At 42.8% G+C, this 14,527-nt stretch overlaps 1 protein-coding gene across 1 annotated transcript; it reads left to right on the top strand.

Annotated features, from left to right (window-relative positions):
* The first annotated feature begins 3,290 nt into the window (after window positions 1–3,290).
* LOC111917634 (F-box protein At1g11270) lies at window positions 3,291–4,433 on the top strand. The gene has a single exon (XM_023913308.2). The coding sequence runs from the start codon at window positions 3,291–3,293 to the stop codon at window positions 4,431–4,433; it is 1,143 nt and encodes a 380-aa protein (XP_023769076.1).
* The last annotated feature ends 10,094 nt before the right edge of the window (window positions 4,434–14,527 follow it).

Genomic DNA, 14,527 nt, shown 5'->3' with positions numbered 1-14,527 from the left:
TTATTATAAGTTGTTATTTGTAATGATGTTTGTCCACAAGATTATCTTGTCATTTTCAGTGCTATTTAGTATATTTCACATAGAATTGAAAACTTTATTGAACTATATATGTAGTCCAACATTAAAAGAGCTTGTGTCCCATGGACATAGTATCTCATAAGTCTTTTTTTATCCTTGTTGTTCTGATAAAGTGGTGTCCACTTAGATGATGCTTAAGTGCTTAACAAGTATTTGAGAAAATGACTACACACTTCAGCAAACAAAAGGAAAACATACTCAAGGCAAATTTGTAAAAAAGTTAGATATAAGTCATTAATTATAGAACAACGGAGAATCATTCGGATACTCATAATCTAGTGTTGTTGGTGCTCTTTCTTTAGTCTTTACAGACTTCAAAAGGTGTTAGTGTTCCTTCTTTAAAGGCTTTAAAAGTATTTCCCTCTTCTTTTTTTACTTTCTAAATAGAATTCATCGACATGCTCTTTTAAGTAAATTTTTACCTTCAAAATTCCTAGCACTTTTGATTATATTACTTGAAAATTTCTCTTATCATCTTTGTTCCCAACCCTTCTCCACCGAGTTTCCCAAGAAATAGATATTATTAATAATTTTATGTTCGTATGCTCTTGAAAAAAATGATAAACTATCGGATTATGATCATTTGAGGTATCATATCAGTTCACTTTTGATTTACTTTCCCAATAGTTAGATCTTCTTAACATTATACTTTCATATTTTTATTGAAATTTATGATAAAAGATTTCAAACTTTCTTTATGTATAAAATCCTATATCCATCTAATTTGAATTTAGTTTCCATTGGTTTTCCCTAAAATCATATCCCTCATCAAATTACATTCACATATTCATGAAATTAATGATACAATTATTGATTGTTTAATGCATACATCTTGTAAGCACTATCAAGATTTAATCTTTTTGGGAGATTTCTAGGTAAAAGATCAAGATCAGGAAAGGGTAATTATGTCTTTTTTTCTATACACAACATAAATGCAATAAAATGGTCAATAGGGTTAAGAATACTACTCTTTACTTGACCCCAATTAGATGACGTTAGGGGAAGTCTATGTTTTTCACTGATTTTGGATTATGACCAATTATGAAAGAGAAAAATGTGTTATTTTTTCGGATATTATTGTAATTGTTTACTCTATGGAAGTAGGAAATAGACGTATCAGATATGTTGCGGGTAGGTTCATTTCGGTATGTTGTACCATAGGTCCCATACCATATGTCCGGGTACGATGTACCTATTTTCAGATTCAATGTACATGTTTTCAAGTTACAAAATCCGATTTAATATCAATATTTGATTTGTATTCAATATCAATGCATATTACCAGTTAAAAGAATGCAGAATCATGTTGCAGAAAAATGGATAAACAGATAACAGAATGCAGAATTGTAGTTTATGAACAGTTAACAGCAACAGATTTTAAACAGTTAAAAGGAACATACCAAAACCAAACATGATTCATTAAATTTAAACACTTAACATCAAAACTTACATGCTAGACATCAAAAGACAGAAACACATAACTCAAAACCAAACACAAATCATTCAATTCCAAACAAAAAATAGGAACATTTGGTCCCTAACATGTCGATCAACCCGCCGCCTCTTTCCTTGTCCATTCTCCACATTTTCTTCATCTCAATTCTCCCAAACCATGTCATCTAATCGTGAACTTGAACTTTCAATATAAGTGCCTTCGGGGTTGATGTCCCACTTTTTGGTTGGACTGGATTTGTATGATTCGTGGAAACGAGATATAGTTCAAATGTTGGAGTGAATGTAAACCAATTTATCGGCTCTTTTTTCCTTCACTGGTTTCTTTTCAACTTATGAATTTAGCAATATGTACTCCAATTCCTTTCCGCGGACGAGCTACTAATAGGCGGTGAAAATACCTACTTTGCCGCCAGGTCCAAATCCGGGTTTCGGCTCCATAGGTTGACCACCAATCTGGATCCGTTGTTAAAGCATCCATTTGTGTTTCCTCCATAGAGTAGATACCTTTCTTCGTATAGAATGTTATGAATTGATCTCGTAACAATTGTCCCTCCTCTTCATTTTCAGAAAATCTATTGAAGGATTCCATGACACCTTGCATAACCTCTTTGTCTAGATTTGGTGGTTTCCTTTGCATACCACCAGGTGCCATGTTTTGAAAATATTACATATCATAAAATCATGGGTTTAATGTGAACCCCAACCAATGTAGTGGGATATTAAACTTCTCCCACCTAGTTAAAATTATTTTCTCTACTTGTTGGTAACAAGTAACACAAGTACATTCTTGCATCATGTCTTTGATTTCACCCATCATATTATCCATTCTTTCATAAATCTCACCAACATCCACGAATAACAACGAAGGACGAGTCTAAGACCCGAGTTTCCTGAAGACATAGAAAAATGATTTTGTGAGATGTTTTTAATCTATTCACCCAATGAACCATATGAGATGCCCTGATACCACAAATATTCAGGGAGTGTTTTTTTTTTTTTTTTTTTTTGTGTGTGTGTGTGAAATGGGAATATCTCCATTTTCACCATTCATTATTTCAGCAAGTATATGGTTTCCAGCACCGATCTGAAATCCAACATCATAGCCAAGTTTAGAAATGTTCATCATTTGGATAGATGCAGATAAATCAGACGAAAAGATGCATGGGGAACCAGATTTAACCATCGTCCTTTTACGGTCGATTGAGGGTAGATGATCGATAGGAATGCTGACAGCAGGTGGTGTATTAGGACTAGCAGCAACCGAATTCTTATTTCGGGATACGCTGCCTTAAGGAGAAAATCTTCGCGGAGAAGATCGTGCTAATTTTCTTCTCTTAACCCTCGATTCTTCAAAGTTAAATGCAGAGCGATCATCAAAGGGGTTGAGATTTAGTTTAGATAATTGCTAGATTCTAGTGATATTATTTACATATGGGCTCGTATTAAGAGCAGAGAAGAGAAACATATTAGGCGTAAAAGGGAAACTTGATCCAGCTCATGAATATGATGGTCCCCACATGAGTTACATACATTAGGAAGCAATATTTTAAAACCGGTTTTTTAGTTTAATCGGTTCCGTGGTTGGTTCCCGGTTCGACCGTTGCGACCGCTAGTAGTGGTGTGCATCTTACGTGTATCTATCGAACTACTCAATTTGCTTTTGAAATCGTCTAATAACACACAATTTCCCAAATCCCCCTTCCTCCATCCGATTGTAAAACCCTAGAATTTCATACGCAGCAGTATCCGAAATCAAAATGTCCGACGAAATTCCTTTCCATATCCAAGAGCTGATCATCAAAAGGCTTCCTATCGTATCATTGCTTCAGTTCAGATCCGTCTCGAAAACATGGAAATTTTTGATCGACAGCTCTAATTTTATCGCTTCTCACAGCGTTACTGAGTCGCAGCATCTCCTTATAAGGAATGAAGATAAGGAATCTGACACTGTTGGAAAGTATTTTTCTTTCCCAGATGATGACACTTTCCCTCACCAGAGGTTTGTTCATACCCTTCCTCATGCCATTAAACTACTCAAAAATGCAAATATAGTCGGTAGTTCTTTCGGGTTATTTTGTTTCCATGGTTATAACTTGGGAATGGAGATGGTTGTTCTTTGGAATCCTTCGATTAGAAAGTCAATCACTGTTCCTATGCCAAACAAGTTTAATCTGGATCCTGAAACTAAACTTTGTTTTGGGGTTTCCCCTGTGACTACTGACCCTAAAATAGTAGAGATCACACAATTTCACAAAACTAGCTACCATTGTGAAGCTAATGTTTACACTGTGAGCTCAGGCAATTGGAGAAATCTATCTAACAATCTTCCTAGTAAACCATTTCGTATCTTTTGGCCTCAGGTTGTTGTTGATAGGTTTATTTATTGGTGTGCTTTTGACCCTATGAATGTAGATAGTGAGTTACCGAATCATAATTTTATAATGTCATTTGACATAACTAATGAGAGTTTTGGAGTGGTAGAACTCCCAGATAGTTTAAGGCGCCACTCTCCAAAACAGTTGTGTATTTCTAAGGTAAGGGAGTCTCTTGTCCTGCTTGAATATGATAGCTATCAAAAACGTGCTTGTAGTGTATGGATGATAGAGAATGCTGTTGAGAAATCATTTACAAAGAGATTTACAGTTGAGGCACCACATTATTGGTCAATGTCGATAACAACACTTGGATTTAGGAAGAATGGTAAACCTATAGTGGAAGTGGAAAATGCTCATATGTGTTATGAACAGGGTGCACTTATGGTGTATGAGCCCAACATTGAATGCTTCAAATATCTTGGGATGTATGGAAAACCTGGAACATTCTTTGTGCATTCCTACATAGAAACACTAGTTTTGATAGGTCAATCTGATCGCAATATTGAGGTTGAAGATGATGTCTAGCATATAACAAATGACTTTTGGAGTGGACAATTAAGTAACATATCTACAGATTAGATGAAGTTGATCAAAAGGTATATGTATTTTTTATTAGAAGTTAATATAATATTGTAAACAATATGGGTAAAATTTTTGTTGGGTGTTGATTAATATGTTTAGTAACCTCAACAGGTTGTCCTAATGGGTAAGGTTTGTGACATGAAAGTTTGTTGTTTATGCTGTTCTTGCATTTTTTTAACTCCACATAAGCAATTTGATAAATTGATTTATTTGCAGTTTCAGAATTGTTGATGATGATTAGATTATAAACCGTGGAAATCATGGTTATAAATATAAATAAATTTTCGAAGTAATAAGTCATAATCATTAATTAAATATTTTCAATAAATTATTAACTAAAATATTTATGTTTTGTTATTTATGTAGTATTATAATCGTTGATGCAAATAAATATATTCGTTATTTTTTAACATATATGAGAAAATTTTAGTTTGTAAATTAAAAAATATAATGATATTGTATAACTAAATGTTAAATTGCTTATAAAATTAAAATGACCACAATATAAGAAGGTTTTTATTGGATTACCTTATTTATTGGATTACCTTATGAGATGTAGAATTTAAAATTGTAAAAAAAATATATTATTATTAATATAATTAGCGCCAGGCATCAAAAACTACTCCCTCATTTTCAATCCTCGGGTCTCTCCAACTTCGCATTACAACCGCATAAACTCACTATTTACGGTTATATCACGATCATTTTCATTCTGGTTCTCCTTCCTCCCACGATCTCCTTCATCACGATCTGAAGATCGCAACCCTTGCCCACGACACCCTCTATATCCTTTTCAACTTCTCACGTTTCTTCAACCCCCGCGGGTCAATGCATATACCAATCGTTGAATTTACCAGTTGCTTCTCCCTGTAACACCGTAAATTTCAAAATAATTTTTCGCATAATATAAAAAATATTCATTTAATTTTCATAAAAACATCAATGTTTGAAACTCCAATCCATGTCATACAAAGAATCCCAAGATCACATAACATAAAAATCTCATGTGTGTGTACTGATCAAGCCGGCGCTTTCCCACGGTCATCACTAGTACCTGAAACAAACAACACCAACACTGTAAGCACAAAGCTTAGTGAGTTCCCTAAAATACCACGCATAACACATATTAGCCACTCGAGGCTAGAACTCTGTGGGTCTGTAGACCGTACTTTGTGAACCCTCTGCTTCTAACTCTGGGAACCTTCCGGTTCCAAATCTATAAACATGCACAACATAAATCACATAGAAATAATGCAGTACAACACATAACATACATATGGCATACAAATACTCTGTCACATAACTCTGATTACCTACTCAAGGTAAAGTATAGTGAGAAGACTCACCTCGCGTATCTCGATAACTCGCAAAGCCCGGAAATCACTCGCGCTCGATCCTCCGAGCTATAATCCTCCTATAACACAATATATCTCTAATTAACACTTTCTCAACTAAGGTTGACTACCCCTATCAAGTCAACACCGGTCAGCTCTGGTCAACGGTCAACGGTCAACTTTGACCGGACTCGGCGAGTGCACTAGAGCGACTCGGCGAGTCTATACGTGTTCACTGACTCCCTAGGATCCTCTCTTGACACGTCAAGTACTTCCCTGACTCGACGAGTTCCACCTGGAATGAATCGCTGGGCCACCACGACTCAACTCGCCGAGTCTCAAGAACAACTCGGCGAGTTCCAGCTCGACTCAGTCCACCTGTCAACCCTCTCTAACTCTCCCTGACTCACTGAGTCAACCCCTTAACTCGGCAAGACCACTCGCTGAGTGGTTATGGATAATCTTCATGCTACTCGCCGACTCTATTCTTCGGACTCGGCGAGTCTAAGCCATGCATGAACTCAAACTCACTCCTGAGGTCAGATCCGTTCCCTTAACTCATAGATCCAGTCCTTCCAAGCACATTCATCATGTAAAGTTACAATCTTGGTGCTCATGCAAAGGTCCAAAGGCCTTATTTGATGATATGGTCTCTAGAATGCTATTCTAAGCTCATGGCCTCCATTAACACTCATAAAGCTTGAGGGAAAAGAGTCTCTGGACCTCCTTGGGTCCAGATCTAAAGCATCAACACAAAAAGAGGCCAATCACCCCATGAATCATTCCACAAAGAAGCCCTAACTCTAAGATTTGCACCAAGGGCTGAGGAAGGAACGAATGGTTACCTCAAATGAAGTCTCTGGACTCAGGATTCACTGGATTAGCACCTCCTTTGGTCTCCTCTTGCCTTGATCCTCTTCTATATGCAAAATCACCCACAAATAATCAAAGATCCTCCTCTTCTGTCTCACAAAACGCTCAAGGACTCTTTTAGGGTTCTCTCTGGGGTTGGTGGCCGCAAATGACGGCCATAAGCCCCTTTAAATAGGTCTCATACCCTAGAAATTAGGGTTTCATTAAACACCGTGGACTCGCCGAGTCCATCTTTTGGACTCGCCGAGTCCGGACGTGAACCCTTTCCCAAACCGCGATCATACTTGGCGAGTTTGAGCTCCAACTCGCCGAGTCTCCTCACAAAACACCAAAAATTAGAAGAATAAATTAATACCTGGGAATCCGGGCTGTTACAATTCTCCCCCACTAGAACTAGACTTCGCCCTCGAAGTCTCGCTCTACAGATAACTCCGGATGCTGCTCACACATCTCACGCTCCGGCTCCCAAGTCATCTCGGACCCCTTCCGATGCTGCCACTGAACCAAAACCAGGGGTACCTCCTTGTTCCTCAGAACCTTGATTTTCCGATCTCTGATTGCCACTGGTCTCTTAGCATAATTCAGGATCGCATCCACCTGAATATCCTATAATGGAACCACTGCCGACTCATCGGCTATAAACTTCCGCAGTTGCGACACATGGAAAGTGTCGTGAATCTGCCCCAACTCTGCTGGAAAATCCAAACGATAGGCTACCCGGCCTACCCTCGCGATCACTCGGAATGGACCAATATATCTAGGCCCTAACTTGCCCCTCTTCCTGAATCGAATCACTCCTTTCCAAGGAGAGACCTTCAGGAGTACAAGGCCGCCGACCTGAAACTCAAGCTCAGACCGGCGTCTATCTGCATAACTCTTCTGACGACTCTGAGCGGTCAACAACCTCTGTCTGACCTGTTGGATCTGCTTTGTCGTCTGAAGCACGATCTCTGTACTGTCCAACCTCTCCCCAACAAATGGGGGTCCGACAACTCCTCCTGTACAACAGCTCAAAGGGCGGCATACCAATGCTCGAATGATGGATGTTGTAGGAAAACTCTGCCAAGGGCAAATATGCATCCCAGCTACCCCCGAAATCCAACACACATGCCCGGAGCATGTCCTCGAGTGTCTGAATCGTCCGCTCACTCTGACCGTCTGTCTGGGGATGATATGCAGTACTAAAATGCAGTCTAGTACCCAAATCCTCATGAAACTTCTTCCAGAATCTGGAAGTGAAACGCACATCACGGTCTGAAACAATCGAGATCGGCACCCCATGCCGAGATACCACTTCCCTCACATACACCTCTGCCAATTTCTCTACTGAAGAACTCTTGCTGATAGCAAGAAAGTGAGCGCTCTTCGTCAACCTGTCCACAATCACCCAAATTGCATCAACTCCTCTGGCAGTCCTTAGCAATTTGGTGATGAAATCCATGGTGATATGTTCCCACTTCCATTCGGGAACCTCCAATGGCTACAACTTACCATGCGGCCTCTGGTGCTCGGCCTTAACCCTACGGCAGGTCAAGCACCTCTTAACAAACCACGCAACATCCCTCTTCATACAAGGCCACCAATACTCCTTTCTCAGGTCCAAATACATCTTAGTGGCCCCAGGATGGATCGAAAATTTCGACCAATGAGCCTCTTCCATCAAAATAGTACGCATTCCTCCCACAAACGGCACCCAGATACGCCCCTGAAATTTCATAAGCCCCCGACCATCGGTAACGAACTCTGAAACCAAACCAACAACCCGTTCTTTCTTCTGCATCTCAGGTTGCACAGCCTCGGCCTGTGCCCCACGAATGGCGTCCAACACTGGAGCTATCACGGTCAATCTCAAACATACATCGCGCAGCGGGGCGCTTTCCGCCCTGCGGCTCAGTGCATCGGCTACAACATTAGCCTTGACTGGGTGGTACAGGATATCACAATCATAATCCTTGACCACATCTAACCACCTTCTATGTCGCATGTTTAGGTTGGGCTGATCCATCAAATATTTCAAACTCTTATGGTCCGTGTATAACGTACACCGAACCCCATACAGGTAGTGACGCCAAATCTTGAGGGCGAACACTACTGCCCCCAACTCTAGATCATGGGTGGGGTATCTCATCTCATGAGGCTTCAGCTGCCTCGATGCATATGCTATCACATGCCCTCTCTACATCAGCACCGCCCCCAACCCCAAAATCGATGCGTCACAGTATACCACAAAGTCCTCCATCCCTTCCGGGAGGGCTAACACACCAGGGTTTCGCATAACCTTTGGCGAAGTGTCTCAAAGGAGGCCTGCTGCTCGGGGCCCCATAAAAAAGCAACACCCTTCCGGGTCAACCTGGTGAGTGGCACTGCGATCTTAGAGAAATCCTTGATAAATCTCCGATAATACCCTACCAACCCTAGGAAACTCCTGATCTCGGAGGGTGACCTCGGCACCTCCCAACTCATCACCGCCTCAACTTTGGCCGGGTCGACCAATATCCCTTTCTGGTTAACGAGATATCCTAAGAACTGGACCTCCCGCAACCAGAAATCACACTTGGAGAATTTGGCATAAAGCCTCTCCGATCTCAAAACTCCGAGAACCTCTCTCAAATGCTCCTCATGCTGCTCTCTAGATCTCGAATATACCAGAATGTCATCGATAAATACAATCACCGACCGATCCAGCATCGGCCTGCACACTCGGTTCAAGAGATCCATGAAAACTGTCGGGGCATTGGTGAGCCCGAAAGGCATCACCACAAACTCGTAATACCCATAACGCGTCCTGAAAGCTGTCTTCTGGACGTCCTCATCTCGCACCCTCACCTGATGATATCCATACCTCAAATCGATCTTGGAGAACCAAGACGCTCCCTGCAACTCATCGAACAAATCGTCGATCCTCGACAACGGGTAACGGTTCTTGACCGTCAGCTTGTTCAACTCTCGGTAATCAATGCACATCTGGTGTGAACCATCCTTCTTCTTGACGAACAGGATAGGCGCTCCCGACGGCGAGCTGCTCGGCCGAATAAACCCCTTTCCCAGCAGTTCCCGAAGCTGCGAGGATAACTCTTGCATCTCTGGAGGTGCAAGGCGATAAGGCACCTTAGCGATAGGCGCGGACCCCGGAACCAAGTCGATACTGAACTCCACTTGCCTCATAGGAGGCACACCCGGCAACTCCTCAGGAAATACATTCGGGAACTCACGCACTACGGGAACCTCCTCAACTGACCTCGGTCTCTCGGAATCCACCCGCGTATCCATCACATACGCCACAAAACCCTTACAGCCCTGCTGTAGACACTGCCTCGCCCTACCGGCCGAACAAAACGCTGATCATGAACGTGTACCCTCGCCGTACACCGTAAGAACTCCCCCACTAGGGTCTCGTATGGTCACCAGCTGTCGCTCGCAGTCGATAACCACACCGAATCTGCTCAACCAGTCCATGCCCACAATGACACAGACATCACCCATCGCAATAGGAACCAGATAAATCGGGAACTCAACACCGAAAATCTCGACTACGCACCCTCGGAGAACCTCCGTGGCATATATCACCCTCTCGTCAGCTATGGAAACTCTCAGAGGCTGACTCAACGCCTCACGACTAACACTGATATGCTGACTAAAAGCCAAAGATACAAAAGACCGACTCACACCCGAGCCAAATAACACCAAGGCAGGTACAGAATTCACAAGAAAAGTACCTACGCATAACATAATATAAGCATAATAATCACTGGTCGACTCTCGGTGGCTCTGATGGCGGCAGGGGCAGACCCCTGAGGTGCTCCCTGAGATGATCCTCGCAATTGCGGACACTCTTGCCTTCCGGTGTCCAGTCTGGTTGCAGTGGAAACACACCGCAAATCCCTTGGGGCAGTCCTTGGCCATATGCCCCTCCTTGCCACACTTGTAGAAAGATCCCACTCTATAGACTCCATCGTGACCCTTGTTGCACTTCCCACATGTGCGGCCCTTCTGGCTCCCTGGTTTGGGATCAGCGGGCTTGGCCCGCTTGGCTGCCGGCTGAGACTGCGTCGGTCGCCGATCCCTCACCTGAGACTCCGCCTCCTCCCTGGCCTGGGTCTCTAGCTCAATCTCCCTCTTCCGGGCATTTGCCTGAAGCTCAGCAAATGTCCGATACGAGGAGCTTGCCGCAAACTCCCGAATACCTCTCCTCAAAATACTCAGATATCGGCTCATACGTGCCTGCTCGGTGGACACGTGCTCAGGGCAGAACATCGCCCTCTCATGGAACATCCTGGTAATCGCCATAACAGAATCAGTACCCTGCTTGAGGGTCAGAAACTCCTGGGCCAAACGCTCCCTCTCCACTTGGGGAACGTACTCATCTCGGAACATGGCAGTGAACCTCTCCCAGGTCACTGCCGCAAGCTCAGCAGGCGTAAAGTGCGCCATCACAAACTTCCACCAGTCTTCGCTCCCAAGCGAAGCTGGTTCAGCATAAACCGAACCTTCAAATGCTCAGGAGATGAGCAAGTGAAGAAACACCCCTCTATGTCAGAAATCCATCTCATAGCCGCCACCGGGTCCTGGGTCCCATCAAACTCTGGCGGTTTTGTGTTGCTGAACTCTCGGAACAGCAACGCATCACCACCATGCAGCCTCGCGGCAGCAATAGCTGCGGTGGCCGCTGCAACAGCAGCCTAAGAAAGAGCGGCATAACGCTCGTCAAAGGTCTCAATCAGCGTGGTCTTAATAGACCCGAACATCTCTGGTATCTCTACCCTGATGGCCGCATCCAACTCCTCATGGATGATCCGGCGGATCTCCTCATCACTGGTCTCACTGCTCTCAGGCATCAGACATGTCCTCACCATGATCTACCTCTGAAATACAACATACGATAAATTAGAATCCAATCGAGCATACTCACACTCGACAACTTATCCCTCCTTGATCCTTGGTATTCCAAAGATTCCTACTTGGGCTGTACACCGCTCCGGTGCTTTCAGTAGTATGGGCCCAATACTACTGTCCGCACCGTATCAGAATACACCCCAAGTCCTCCTCTTCGGATTCCAAATCCCAAGTACTCTATCATGCATAATCGATTCTCTAACAGATCTCTCATAAGCCTCTCGTTGCTACCTACTCACTCTCAAGCATCTCATAGCAGCTCACCTCTCCCTAGGCTAAGGCATCACAAATCAGGCCACTCTAGTCCTAATAGGAGTACCTAGCCTACTCTAGCATGAGAATACATCATATCAATATCAATATCACATAACATGAGGGTATTTTGGGAAATCACCGTTCGGGCGCGGACTGATCGTACACACAATTCTGCTCTGTGTTCTTCCAAAAATCTTTTACTCTTTTTGAAAATACTTCTCCAATCCTCAGTTTGAGTTCAAATACGCCCGAAGGTGTACTCGAATCCCTCAAACCAAGGCTCTGATACCAACTTGTAACACCGTAAATTTCAAAATAATTTTTAGCATAATATAAAACATATTCATTTAATTTTCATAAAAACATCAATGTTTGAAACTCCAATCCATGTCATACAAAGAATCCCAAGATCACATAACATAAAAATCCCATGTGTGTGTATTGATCAAGCCGACGCCTTCCCACGGTCATCACTAGTACCTGAAACAAACAACACCAACACTATAAGCGCAAAGCTTAGTGAGGTCCCCAAAATACCACGCATAACACATATTAGCCACTCGAGGCTAGAACTCTGTGGGTCTGTAGACCCTACTCTGTGAACCCTCTGCTTCTAACTCTAGGAAACTTCCGGTTCCAACTCTATAAACATGCACAGCATAAATCACATAGAAATAATGCAGTACAACACATAACATACATATGGCATACAAATACTCTGTCACATAACTCTGATTACCTACTCAAGGTAAAGTATAGTGAGAAGGCTCACCTCGCGTATCTCGATAACTCGCAAATCCCGGAAATCACTCGCGCTCGATCCTCCGAGCTATAATCCTCCTATAACACAATATATCTCTAATTAACACTTTCTCAACTAAGGTTGACTACCCTTATCAAGTCAACACTGGTCAGCTCTGGTAAACGGTCAACGGTCAACTTTGACCGGACTCGGCGAGTGCACTAGAGCGACTCGGCGAGTCTATATGCGTTCACTGACTCCCTAGGATCCTCTCTTGACACGTCGAGTACTTCCCTGACTCGACGAGTTCCACCTGGCATGAATCGCGGGGCCACCACGAGTCAACTCGCCGAGTATCAAGAACAACTCAGCGAGTTCCAGCTCGACTCAGTCCACCTGTCAACCCTCTCTAACTCTCCCTGACTCACTGAGTCAACCCCTTAACTCGGCTAGACCACTTGCTGAGTGGTTATGGACAATCTTCATGCTACTCGTCGAGTCTATTCTTCAGACTCAGCGATTCTAAGCCATGCATGAACTCAAACTCACTCCTGAGGTCAGATCCGTTCCCTTAACTCATAGATCCAGTCCTTCCAAGCACATTCATCACGTAAAGTTACAATCTTGGTGCTCCTTCAAAGGTCCAAAGGCCTTATTTGATGATATGGTCTCTAGAATGCTATTCTAAGCTCATGGCCTCCATTAACACTCATAAAGCTTGAGGGAAAAGAGTCTCTGGACCTCTTTGGGTCCAGATCTAAAGCATCAACACAAAAAGAGGCCAATCACCCCATGAATCATTCCACAAAGAAGCCCTAACTCTAAGATTTGCACCAAGGGCTGAGGAAGGAACAAATGGTTACCTCAAATGAAGTCTTTGGACTCAGGAATCACTGGATTAGCACCTCCTTTTGTCTCCTCTTGCCTTGATCCTCTTCTATATGCAAAATCACCCACAAATAATCAAAGATCCTCCTATTCTCTCTCACAAAACGCTCAAGGACTCTTTTAGAGTTCTCTCTGGGGTTGGTGGCCGCAAATGACGGCCATTAGCCCCTAGAAATTAGGGTTTCATTAAACAGCGTGGACTCGCCGAGTCCATCTTTTGGACTCGCCGAGTCCGAACGCGAACCCTTTCCTAAACCGCGATCATACTCGGCGAGTTTGAGCTCCAACTCACCGAGTCTCCTCACAAAACACCAAAAATTAGAAGAATAAATTAATACCTGGGAATCCGGGCTGTTACACTCCCATGTTCCAACATCAAAACCTACAACTCCCAATTTCCATTAAACCACCCACAATCTCATGTTGGTGTACTGAAATCCTCCCTATAACGCTTAACGGTTCTAGGGTAAATTCGCATATTCTTCTTCTACTCCATTCTCTTGGCACGACTTCTTTCCAAAATCAAAGGCATTTGCTTGGTGATATCAGGTATGAAATAAATGCATTTAATGTGGATCGAATGCAAACACGATGGGCCAATCCACCATTGTTGTCAACCGTGACCACCAGCTCCAGAAGCACAAAAAAACCCTGCATCTTCCCACTCACTCCACAAAATTTTCACACACGTTACTCTTCTAAAATCAATGGAGCTTTGGGGAGCTTTGCTCTGGCTTGGAGAGCCTCAATTTATCCTTCTCTTCACTCTTCCCCTCAACCAACTTTGGTACCATCTCCCTCTATTTGGATTTTTATTTTACGTTGAAATTCATGTGTTAAGGTTAGTTTACTTTTTTCTATTTGAGGTGAGTGAATTCAGAAGAGTAAGGGTTTGGTGTGTTAAAACCGACATCAATGCATCGTCTCAGTTTCTTCCGTTGAAGTAGCTGTATGAACTGTTAATTACCTACGTCGTTTGAACTATTAAAGAAAATATCATTATGGTATATGGAAGGTGGAGCTATATTTTGGCTGTAAAATAGCGTTTACAA

The sequence above is a fragment of the Lactuca sativa genome, chromosome 2 (genome assembly GCF_002870075.4).
Source record: "Lactuca sativa cultivar Salinas chromosome 2, Lsat_Salinas_v11, whole genome shotgun sequence".
Classification (NCBI taxonomy): Eukaryota; Viridiplantae; Streptophyta; class Magnoliopsida; order Asterales; family Asteraceae; genus Lactuca; species Lactuca sativa.
Note: the sequence above shows the minus strand (reverse complement) of the source record. Positions and strands in the feature narration are given on the sequence as shown.